General features: G+C 35.3%; 4 protein-coding genes across 4 annotated transcripts; 1 reads left to right on the top strand and 3 right to left on the bottom strand.

Moving 5' to 3' along the window:
* The first annotated feature begins 1,535 nt into the window (after positions 1-1,535).
* On the top strand, positions 1,536-3,327 carry HB-2 (homeobox protein 2). Its single transcript, NM_117780.4, has 4 exons — positions 1,536-1,872; positions 1,976-2,274; positions 2,543-2,622; positions 2,711-3,327. The coding sequence occupies exons 1-4, from the start codon at positions 1,713-1,715 to the stop codon at positions 3,024-3,026; spliced, it is 855 nt and encodes a 284-aa protein (NP_193411.1). The 5' UTR covers positions 1,536-1,712; the 3' UTR covers positions 3,027-3,327.
* A 570-nt stretch (positions 3,328-3,897) lies between these two features.
* Positions 3,898-5,722, bottom strand: AT4G16790 (hydroxyproline-rich glycoprotein family protein). Its single transcript, NM_117781.4, has one exon. It carries the CDS (start codon positions 5,588-5,590, stop codon positions 4,169-4,171), a length of 1,422 nt encoding a protein of 473 aa, NP_193412.1. The 5' UTR covers positions 5,591-5,722; the 3' UTR covers positions 3,898-4,168.
* Positions 5,723-7,128: 1,406 nt separating this feature from the next.
* On the bottom strand, positions 7,129-9,492 carry AT4G16800 (ATP-dependent caseinolytic (Clp) protease/crotonase family protein). The gene is made up of 7 exons (NM_117782.4): positions 9,263-9,492; positions 8,618-8,787; positions 8,446-8,520; positions 8,041-8,131; positions 7,908-7,959; positions 7,707-7,810; positions 7,129-7,606 (listed from the first exon to the last, which is right to left on the bottom strand). Exons 1-7 carry the CDS (start codon positions 9,420-9,422, stop codon positions 7,353-7,355), a joined length of 906 nt encoding a protein of 301 aa, NP_193413.2. The 5' UTR covers positions 9,423-9,492; the 3' UTR covers positions 7,129-7,352.
* Positions 9,493-9,500: 8 nt separating this feature from the next.
* Positions 9,501-11,876, bottom strand: AT4G16807 (ATP-dependent caseinolytic protease/crotonase family protein). Its single transcript, NM_001125523.2, has 7 exons — positions 11,760-11,876; positions 11,608-11,647; positions 11,360-11,503; positions 11,068-11,267; positions 10,953-10,989; positions 10,586-10,821; positions 9,501-10,380 (listed from the first exon to the last, which is right to left on the bottom strand). Exons 1-7 carry the CDS (start codon positions 11,778-11,780, stop codon positions 9,739-9,741), a joined length of 1,320 nt encoding a protein of 439 aa, NP_001118995.1. The 5' UTR covers positions 11,781-11,876; the 3' UTR covers positions 9,501-9,738.
* Positions 11,877-11,976: the final 100 nt, after the last annotated feature.

Here is an 11,976-nt window from a genome sequence, read left to right on the forward strand (position 1 = left end):
ATTAATCTCCTTTAAGGATTTGAAGGCAAGAAAAATCTTGTTGCAACTAATAAAAGGAATCGATTTTGATGCTCATTAATCGACCTTTATGACCAAAATGGGTCTATATGAAATAATTATATGATTTGACAAGTAACCATTTGATTTACAAATTATTCAACGATTTAGCATTACAAAAACATCTAACCATGCTTAATGTATGATGTTATTCATTTTAAAAAGTCGAATGAAACCCATGTTTATCTCAATGCATGATTTAATAATTTTATTATACATGCACATAATTCTACATTTTTAATTAATTTTATTAGTTTAATAATAATAATTAATTTTCTTTTTTTACACTTGTTATAGGTGAGAAATGAAAGTTATCATAATACAAAACATCAGTTTTTATAAAACCAAATAAAACTCAAAAATCATTCAGACAAATAAGTTTATGGACTTATGGTATATGATGATACTCTCTCAACATCCTCATTAACATCATCACTATTAAGTTAACAAAAAGAAAAAGAAAACATCATTATAAGTTATTAATAAGTTTAAATAGTAGTATTTTATATTCTGGTACAATGTACTGTTTTTGGTCATTAAGTGGTTCAACGACAAAAGTAAAACTCATGCGGTCGACCCATGCGTTAGAAGAAGAAAATCTGAAAAGAAGTTTGAATTCTTTAATTTTTTCATAAAAAGAAGTTTGAATTCAATTCAACCGTTTTTGTTTAGTTCTTCTTTAATTAACTTTATCACTAATGTTTAAAAGTAAAAGGTTTTTAAAGTGTGCAACAAGCGTGACTCTTTGGCCTTTAGAGTCATCAAGAAGGGTAATCATTTTTTTTACTCTTTCTCGACAATAGCAATCAAATTATCATTCCCACTTTTAATAATCTCATAAAATAAAGTCAATCATAGTTAAAATTTGATAAATTCCATGGAAATGATAAAAATTTGATTTTACTATTGTTGGATGTGCAATTGTTCATGGTAACTTACTAATTTATATGCTTTATTAGTTGCAGATAGTGATATATATCGAAAAATGAAAGATCTAATTCCAATAATTGTCAAAGAGGATTTCTAAATTTCTGTTTGACTAGGTCATATATTCTCACGACTCAACGATCTAACCAATCACCTACAACAGAAAATTTGGTTGAAATAAAACGAAAAGTGATAAGTCCAAATGTTTAAAACAAAAAAAAAGTAAACAAAAGGCAAAATAAGATAACTACGATTAGATTTTGTTCTCGCCTTATGAATATCCTAAAAATTATCTATTAGTGATAGTTTGATAATCATCTTTGACTGAGAAAATTGATGTCACATAAACATTAATATAGTATCAACATTAATCATTAATGATGCGACTATAATTATTATTTTATCACAATTTCTTAGATTTGATAATTTGTTTAGGTTTGAGAGAGTTATATAGAGGGGGACAAAGAAGCAAAGTTTGTGATTATAAAATTATTTCCATTGAACTAAAGTTTTCAATAGTTTATTCTTGACTTTAATAATAATAACTATTTTGCCCCCAGCTAGTCACATACTCATGATTGCAAAATCTCTCTCTCTCTCTGCCTCTCTATATATTAACCTTTCTTCTTCCTTTACTTTCTCATCTTCTATCTCTCAAAAGAAAAGCAGACAACTTTATTTGCAAAAACAGAGTTTTTTTTTCTTATCTTGAGAAAGTTCAACAGAAGATGATGTTCGAGAAAGACGATCTGGGTCTAAGCTTAGGCTTGAATTTTCCAAAGAAACAGATCAATCTCAAATCAAATCCATCTGTTTCTGTTACTCCTTCTTCTTCTTCTTTTGGATTATTCAGAAGATCTTCATGGAACGAGAGTTTTACTTCTTCAGGTACTTCATCGCTTTCTTCGTTCCTCTGTTTTTTTTTATTTTTCCCCGGAAAAAACCTTAAAGGTCTCACCTTTTACTCTACTTTTCAATCTTATGCATGCAGTTCCAAACTCAGATTCGTCACAAAAAGAAACAAGAACTTTCATCCGAGGAATCGACGTGAACAGACCACCGTCTACAGCGGAATACGGCGACGAAGACGCTGGAGTATCTTCACCTAACAGTACAGTCTCAAGCTCTACAGGGAAAAGAAGCGAGAGAGAAGAAGACACAGATCCACAAGGCTCAAGAGGAATCAGTGACGATGAAGATGGTGATAACTCCAGGAAAAAGCTTAGACTTTCCAAAGATCAATCTGCTATTCTTGAAGAGACCTTCAAAGATCACAGTACTCTCAATCCGGTAATTTTTTTCTTCTTTTACTTATTGTTTCACCCGAGAAAGTTTGGTTTTACTGGGAAAATTAATGGCTATGATAAATTGTGGAAACGAAAAAAGAACGCGTTAATGAAATATTCACATTAAAATGACTATTGTTACATGTTGACCAAAGAAAAAACATTACTACTACTATTTGTTTCGGTCTCTCATAAATGCAGATATTAATTTATAAATGGCATTTTGGTAAATGTAGACTGATATCAAGGTTTTTTTCAACTTTTTTTCACAGAAGCAGAAGCAAGCATTGGCTAAACAATTAGGGTTACGAGCAAGACAAGTGGAAGTTTGGTTTCAGAACAGACGAGCAAGGTAAATAAAACACACACAAACAAAAGATCTCTCTATTTGCCTGATTTATCTATTTTCTTATAAGGGTATTTTGGTAAATGTTTAACAGAACAAAGCTGAAGCAAACGGAGGTAGACTGCGAGTTCTTACGGAGATGCTGCGAGAATCTAACGGAAGAGAACCGTCGGCTACAAAAAGAAGTAACGGAATTGAGAGCACTTAAGCTCTCTCCTCAGTTCTACATGCACATGAGCCCACCCACTACTTTGACCATGTGCCCTTCATGTGAACACGTGTCGGTCCCGCCACCACAACCTCAGGCTGCTACGTCAGCGCACCACCGGTCGTTGCCGGTCAATGCGTGGGCTCCTGCGACGAGGATATCTCACGGCTTGACTTTTGACGCTCTTCGTCCTAGGTCCTAAGTCTTTTTACTTGCAACCAAAGGGCATTTTGGTCGTTTTTTAAGTTTCATGGACCAGATATGCATGTAGTTGTTAACATGTATGTATTTTCTTAGAAAGAAAGAAAAACAGATTAATATTTTTCTAGCTTAAACCAACATATATGTGTCATGCTAACAAGTAACAACAAATATTTAGAGCCAATGCTATCAGATATTATGACTTTGAAATCATTTTGTTTTGTTTTGTTGCAATAAATATTTTGGACAAAACTATCACAAGAAACTTTATTGCAATAATATTTATAGTGTCTAGCGAGTAGCCACAAACCAAGAAGTACAATTGATGTAGGAAATGCAAAAGAAAATTAAATGGTCCAAATTGTTTCATGTGGCTATGTGAAAAATATTAAATAGTGGGCTAAAAATAGTTGAAATTTCTAAAAGTTTTTCCAGGATTTTTTTTTTTTTTTTTTTTGTTAAACTTAAAAACTTAAAACTTATACTTTGGGCCCAAGTGTTCCTGGCATTACCATTACAACTATAAGTGAGAAAGAGATTACCATATGTCATACATGAGTATGGGCAAAGTTTAGGCCTTATTGAACATGTAGGTTAGGCTATGGGCCACTTCTTGGGTTTGAAAGGTTAACGCAAGTGCTTATCCCCACTACATGTTAAATTTAAAACTCTGATTTTTCAATGGTGTTGAATTGGACTGCTCTGAGATGTTGAAAATGCTAGATGATCAATAGGATTGGATACGTTTAACGTATTTAGGATATACTAGGCCATGAAGTAGTAATATTTGTACTAATTGTCTTGCTAAAAAGGTAAGAGCATGAGGGTTCATGTTTTCCTATGTAAGCAGCTTGGTGTCGGATTTACTCTCTTTGGAGAGTAGCCTCTTCTCATCGGAGCATTGATCTATAACGTTTTAGCCGCAAAGAACAAAAACCCCGAAAAAGATGATCTCATGATCATGTTCAAATCTAGAAACATAAAGAGGGGTATCAATCTGTTTATACTTCACATAGATCTCCATTCCTGTTTTTGTGGGTGAATAAATGTAACAAAAATATTTGTTCCCCTTAATATTACAACCTTATGATGATTACCAAAACATACTTAAAATGTATACCTATTATTAATAAATAATGAGTTCTACCTCGAAGAATTTGCAGAGATCTTATTAGTAGATCTCTTGATAGACTCGATTCTTTGTAACCTAATCTGTTCTCTGAACTTTGCAATGAACTCATCTGCCTTCTTGTCCACGTCACTTCCATTGTTGATCTCACTAACTCCTTCTTCCTCTACTATCTTCTTCTCAACCTCGTCGTGGATTTCATTTTCTCCTCTTCTCTGTTCTCCATTCTCGGATTCTTCCACTGCCTTGCTTCCCAAGTTACTTCTTTGATCATTCTTCTCTGTGTCTTGTTCCTTCGATTCCACGATTGGATCGGACCACCAAACCTTTTTAGGAGCGTTTCTTTTCATCTTTTGCTCCGAGGACTTTCTCCGTTCGTTGCTTAGTCTGAATTTTGTCGGAGGTGACTTATAATACTCCACCGGAGGTGGTGGAGGAGGAGGCGGCGGAGGATGAAACTCACCTCCTGCAAATTTCGTCTTGTGAACTGATGATTCTCTCCTCTCAACCCTGTAAATTCCGGGATGATCTTTTCTCGACGAGGAGTTATAAAACGCCGGTAGTGGTGGCGGCGGCGGAGGAGGCGGTGGCGGAGATGGATGGAACTCAGATGCGAGATTAGGTATAGGATTCGACTTTCTTGGAGAAGAGAAAGAAGAAGGTGGTGTCAGATTCTTGATCAACGGCTGTGATTCAACTGTAGTCAGATTCTTAACGGACGGTAGAGATTCAACCTCCTTTGATGATGATGATGATGATGAAGATGATCTTGACCTCCATGGAATCGGAGAAGGAAGCACATCACTATTATCATCACCAAGAGTCTTCAGAAGTTCTCTCTTAGATCTCACTTTCTCCCATCGACCGGAATTATCGCCGGAAGAATCAGAAACACGAGAATAATTCAAGCTCCGAACCGGCAAAAGCAGAGGCTTCTCTCTGTTTTCTGAACTAACTCGATCAACGAAACGAGTCTCAACCTCGGGGATTTTCATGTGGTACTTGTTCTTCCATGTCTGAAACTTACGTTGATCACCGGAGGAATCATCGGACGGTTCAGATTCACTCTCGTGACCCACGTTAAAAACAGAGGATACTTCAAGAATCTTAGGCACATATGAATGCGAATTATTATTACTATGATCAGCTTTGTTGTGATCACTATTGCTTGTTCCTCCACCTCCTCCTCCGTCGTAGTTCCTGCGGCTGAAGAGACCGTAAGAGACTGCGATACCGACGAAAACAAGGTGGAGAAGCTCGAGGAGTCTTGTTTGGTTAGCAAGCTCTGGTGTCTGAGAAAGGAAGACAGGTACGACGGCGCAGAGCACGGTGAGGATAAGAGCTTTAAAGATGAATCGAGAGTAGAATTTTCTAGGGTTTTGATCTTCTTTATTACCCAATTGGATTGGTTTCTTCAAGCTTCTTGCTTCCACCATTAGAGAGAAAAAGTGAGTGTTGTAGAGAAGTTGTCAAGGTTCTTTATTTTGGTGATGAAAGAAGAGAGAGATAAGTAATAAGTTAGTGGAAATGCTAGACTTAGAGGTTAAGTTCTGTTTTTTTTTTTTTTTTTTTTTTTGTTGTTGTAAGAAGAAAAATGAGATTGAAGAGAACAAAATCTGGAATTGAAGTTGATGTGTGAATTCATTCCTAACTTTATTTTTTTGGTTTCAAATACTATTCTAACGTTATTTTGATTATTTGACAGCGACTACAGAATCGCTACTTCAAACTGTCTAGAAAATCCAAATGTTACATAGGTTTGTTTTAGTTTTCTGTTATTTATTAGATTATTATTTTTGTAGTGCATGAATTACACAAAATGGAAAACGGGATACTATAAGAAAAAAATATAACTATGTTCAAAAACTATAAAATGTCACAACATGGGTTTAAATTGAGGAGTATGTGAGTTATAGAGGACGTTAAGTGATCATAACGATTGACGCTCTCTGTGGGTAATCAAAAAATCTTTAAGCTTTGAGCTTTTTGAATTAGCAAAGTTTTTTGAATTCCCACAGACGGCGCCAAATTGTTAAACTCGTATTTCAACTACGACCATAACACCAGCCGGTAACCTTGGTCGGCTAATGCAATAAAGGGTGCAAATTATAAAAGCTGTTAAATGTAAAAAGGTGTAGAATAAATATAGCAATTAGTTGATAATACGTTTAGAGAATATCACAGAGTAGGTCGCGTAGGCATATGAGTCCGGAGGAATCTGTATTCTCTTCTTTTGGTCTATTTACGCTAAGATCCATCTAACACAATTATCACTGGACTGGAGAAGATTAAAAGATAGTCACGATTCTTTTTCTTTTACTTAGCGTAAACTTGTCGATAAGGTATCTATACTTCTGAATATAATAAACTTCAAAAATCGAGAAAAGGAATTTATCTTATTGTGTTTTGTTGTTGATCTGATAAGGTTTAAAGTTTAGTATCTAAAATCACTGTATAGACTCAACGGTAGACGTGTAAAACTGTTATTTGAATCCGAGACTATTCAATTTAAGACGTTCGAGATAATTGCCCAAATATATGGAAAGTAAGAAAATCAAAAAATATTTAATAAATCTCTATTTATCAATATCCTAATTTAAAAATATTTACATTTAGATTTGTATTTATCTTATATAAAAAAGAGATTAACACAAAAGAGTGTATTTTGTATAATTATTCAGTCTAATATAATTTTTTCAAACACTTTATGTTCTTTATTCTCGTCAATTAATCAAAAATTACTTAAATCATTTTGACAGGTCAAGCTGAAAAAGTGTCTACTAATCAACACATCATTTTAGCACCACTTTGGTGGGGCGGTGGATCACACTGGTCGGTTACTTTTGTCGACTCTTTAAGATTTCTTTTGACAAACTTATTTCTTTTTATAAAACAAACTTCACATAAGAAGCATTTGTTTTCAACCATTAGCTTAAAACATACGCATAAAGTATAACCACTGATTTTTTAAGTTTTTAACCAATGCGATTCTAGCTTCTGCTCTTCCTCTTTCCTTATTTCCTTTTTGATTAGAGAGTCACATAATTTGACATCAAGACTATGAACGCACAAACACAAACAGTGACATTTAGATGTTTTTTTTTCCTTGCTTAGACCATTCCGGTTATTAATATCCAACTCAATATTTATTGAAACTAAATTGATAGGACACTAATGATTCTTTCTCTTATAAGGTTTTCAATTGCCAGTGTACAGAGGCTTACGCTTCTCAGCAAAAGCAGCTAATCCTTCAAGACGATCTTGAGTATTAAGAAGCTTCTGATAACACATCTCTTCTACTTCCAAACCTGAAGCCATATTTGTTTCAATTCCTTCATCAATCGCTTTCTTCGCCATCTTTATAGCTAATGGACCTTTTTCGTTTATCTGCTGTGCCATTTCAATTGCTTTCTCATGAGCCTCACCTGCCGTAACACAAATGTTCACAAGCCCTGTACCACACAAATAAAAAAAAGAGTATATGAATCAATCCTTCTTTGGGTACATTGCCAAAACAAAATCACAAGGAATGAAACTTAAATAGTCACAGACCTTTATTTGCAGCTTCTATTGCATCAATCTTTCGACCTGTAAATATAAGTTCCTTTGATACCGATCTCCCAACCAGCCTTGAGAGCCTCTGTGTCCCACCAGCTCTAAATAGAAGCAAAAGAGAAATAAAACATCAGAAGAATGATGAAAAGGGGTAATAAGATAAATCATTTGACAAGAGTGATGAAGCTTATTATATACCCAGGGATTATAGCGAGTCCTGTTTCAGGCAAGCCAAATACCGCATTTTCGCCTGAGAATTTCCAAGTATTAACCATAACTGCTTATCTAGGCCAGTAGATTATAATAAGAAAATGACCAGGTATGTAAATACCACAGATTCGAAGATCACAAGCTAGAGCCATTTCGAGTCCACCTCCCAGTGCTGCACCTTCTATTGCAGCAATAGTTGGGATACTTAGTGCCTAGAAACACAAGTCTTCAAAGTCACTATAGCATGCAAATCTAACTGAGATCCAAAATCTAGAGCTTTAACATAGCAATAAAGAAGCTGAAAAAAAGAAACAAGTCCTTAAAACAATTTTATATCAATAGAACCACTATACATTCCTTCTTCACTCTAAGTTTGAAGACTATTAAATTCTGAATCTTGATAAAGATAGAGCTACAAATGTAGTAGGTCATTAATGCCAAACATACTTTAGGTTGACCATTAACTTTTCCTGGATAACAATAGCAGCTAATCTATGAAAACCAATAAGGATATATTAGTATATACCTCAATGAACGAGAACATGTAGCGCAACGAGTTGACATATGTGTGAACCTCAGATGGACTCATAGTTCTACGTTCCTGACATCCAAGCAAATTAAAACAAAACACAAATATTCAAGCATGGCTAACAAATCGGATTTGAACATTCCGGGAGGTATGACAGTGACACAACTACCTTAAGATCTGCACCTGCACAGAAAACTCCTGGAACCAGACTTCTGATCATCACAACCCTAGCGGAATTATCTTGATGTATGGACTCAAATGCGTTCTGGAGACTTTTCAACATCTCCTTATTAATAGCATTTTTGGTGACAGGCCTATCTAGATTGACCTCGATTATACCTTTAAATCATAAACACAAGCAGCATTATTGTAACGTTCCCTTAGCATCGGTTTGTTCAAACACGTTGATAACAGATGTTGATGTACATTCAAAAAGCTTCAAAACATTAAAAGATCATAAATTGATCAGATGATACTGTTTTGAGTTTGAGTCATTAGTAAACAAGCAAGTATATTAAGAACCACGGTGACACATTTTCAAATCCCCTGATAAAAAAAACTCATGTTCTTAAACAAAATGTGCAAAACACTTCAAGATCAGAACAAATTTAAAGCCATGCAAGTAACTAAAGAAAAGAGAAAAATGACATGACTGAGAGAAGCAAATCCAGTGAAAAAAAAACTAACAAATCATCAGTAAAGCAAGAATCAGTTTGCAAAGTCGAACACAATTAAACAACAAAATCAAGGTATAAACGACCCTAAGAGACTGAGCGAACTGCTATAGATCACTCTTAAGGAAATGTGAAATTACCGGAATCGGAACCAGATAGACGATTAAGCTTGACAAATTCAGGTGGAGAGGTTTCAATGATGAGAGTCCGACAGGTCTGGAGTATGTAATTTCGGCTAAGAGATGGTTTTCCAGCTAACTGGAGCAAATTGTCTCGGCGGAGATACTTGACGAAGCTCATCTTCACCGTCTCTGACCCAAGTTTCGATTATTAAAAATAAAAAGCGTTCCTTTTTGCTTTAAAAGATTTGCTCTGTCCGAAAAAACTCTTCTTTGTTATCTGAAACATAAATGCTGTACCGGGACATAACCGGTTCCAAATCTAGGCTCATTTTCAATTCCGGTTCCATTTAGTGAACACGGGGTTTCTTCACTCTAAAAAATATCGGTTTAGATATCAGCTCAACTTCATTATTCATTAACATGTAGATGATATACAAAAGAGAGGGGAAAGAATGCAAATTACATTGTTGGTGAAGAGTAGACTACTCAAAGACTCAGACTTTGTGTATCCATGCGTCAAGTCGAAGCTGCTTCAATGGTGGAACTATCTTCCTTTTGTTCTTTTGCGGGCAGCGCCATTTTCCTGCGATCTCTTTAGCAACGGAGGACAGTTGATTTGACATTTCTCCCAAAACTCTTCTCTTTTTCTCTCTTTCTTCTGTGTTATCCTCCCCAGCTTTTGTCTTCAACTCTTTACTACTCGAACACTTCACCAGAACTTCTGTATTTGGTTTCTTCAGGGAACATTGGTCTCTTGCTTCTCTGAAACTTGCCTTTTTCATCGTCACAAATCCAGTTTGATTGCTTTGTCCGTGAACATTTTCCTTGTCATATGATTCTTGTTCTATTGGAGGAGACTTTTGTCTGTTGGAGTTCATGGAGATGGATTCTTGAATATGTATTGGTCTCAACTCATGTAAAGAAGTGTCGTTCTTCGAAGGTGATTTGAGTTTTGGGTTGTATCTGGAAACTCTGGGGCTAAACCTTGCTTCTTCTTGTAGTTCACATAATAATGGTTCCTGCTTGAAGCTTGATTCTTGTTTCACATCTTTCTTTGAGGCATTTAACAATCTAACTGATGACCTCTTTTCCATTTTTTGGTCTGAAACTGCATTGTCTAAAGAAACCTCCTTGGCCTAAAATGTAGAATCGAGAAAGAGTCAGTGGGAACTAACAGAATCTAAAGTCAACACAAAATTGTGCCATTGAAAATAACTGAAAAGTGAAAACTGGATTTCATCTCATTTAATAGTGATCCACACAAGTTTCTTTCTTTAGACTACGGATGTTGTGGCAAGCTTGTAGACTTTAAAGTGCAGTAATGACAAGAACATAACTTACTGTGTCTGTGGCTATGTTTTCCTTGTAGTCATTTGAATCTAACCTGCCAAGACCAACAGTCTCTTGCCTGCTCTTAATTTTTCGAAATATACCGGAACTAATTCCCTCCTCAGTGTCACTCTCCTCAATGATTAACTCATCTTTCTCAGAATATAAAAATCCAAATTCTTGAATGTCTGAAAGCTGAGGAGATTGATACTCATAGCTTGAAAACCAGTTTCTGAGATCAGGAGGCTCTGATAGAACAAGAAACAAAACATGTAAGATTCAGCTCTGGCCGTTCTAACTATAAACCTGAGTCACTTTAATAACACATTAAAAGAAAGCAAACATCACTAACATATACAAACAAGTGCCTTTTACTCACCCGAAAGAACAGACTGCGACTCAGAGAAATCTGTAACCTGCAAGGAGACTAATTCATGAGCAGGCATAAGAGTTAAGAAAATTTACTGATGTAACTACGGCATAGGAAGCAATACCTTTGTAGAAGAGACAAGTTCTTGCTCTAATAACCTCGGACAAACATCATTTCCTTCAATTTTTGGTGACTCATTTTCTGTTTGGGTCTCCTTTACACATTCACTTTCTCCAGGAACAGACAATTCAAGTCCATCACTTGTATCCAGCAACGGCGATTCATAGACATAGCTCGAAAACCATTTACCTAAATCAGGAGGTTCTGAGAAGGAAATGGACCAAACCAGATTAAAGTTACAAACAAATCCATCAATAGCACATACATTCACAATAATCATCCAAAAGAGAGTCTACCAGAAGGAAGTGATTCATCAATAACACCACCAGGATTTGCTTTGTTGACCACATCTACTTCGATTTCAATTTCATTGATTGAAGAAGACAATGGTAACGATTCATATACATAACTGGGAAACCAATTCGTAATATCTGGTGGTTCTGTAACAAATACCCAAAATAAAAAATGTTAGAAAAAACCTAGAAACTGCAACAAAAGGCCGCTTAAGAGAGATATTAACTAAACCTAGTTATTAATGACTCACCGGAAATGGGAGATGTTGAATCGGAGTATCCATCTTCCTGCTACAGAATATTAAGAGAGAAATTCAAACTCAAAACCCTAGCTAAATGTCCAGAAATTTCAGCAACAAATTCACAAAAACGCGAACAATTATAACAGAATTAAAAATCTCACCACTGAGATGAATTCCGGCATTAGAGCTCTCCACTTCGTCTCTCTCTCTTTTGCTCAAAGTTTTTGATTCTGCAATCTGAGAGATGTTTGTTTTTGATTTTCGATTTTTTTTTTTTTATGGTTTCGCGCGCTAATTTCACCTAAAATTATGGGGGAGCGGAAACAAAATTTGATGTTGGACCTTATAATATTAATGGGCCTATAATTTAAAACCCAA

This window comes from Arabidopsis thaliana, chromosome 4 (genome assembly GCF_000001735.4).
Source record: "Arabidopsis thaliana chromosome 4, partial sequence".
NCBI classification, from domain to species: Eukaryota; Viridiplantae; Streptophyta; class Magnoliopsida; order Brassicales; family Brassicaceae; genus Arabidopsis; species Arabidopsis thaliana.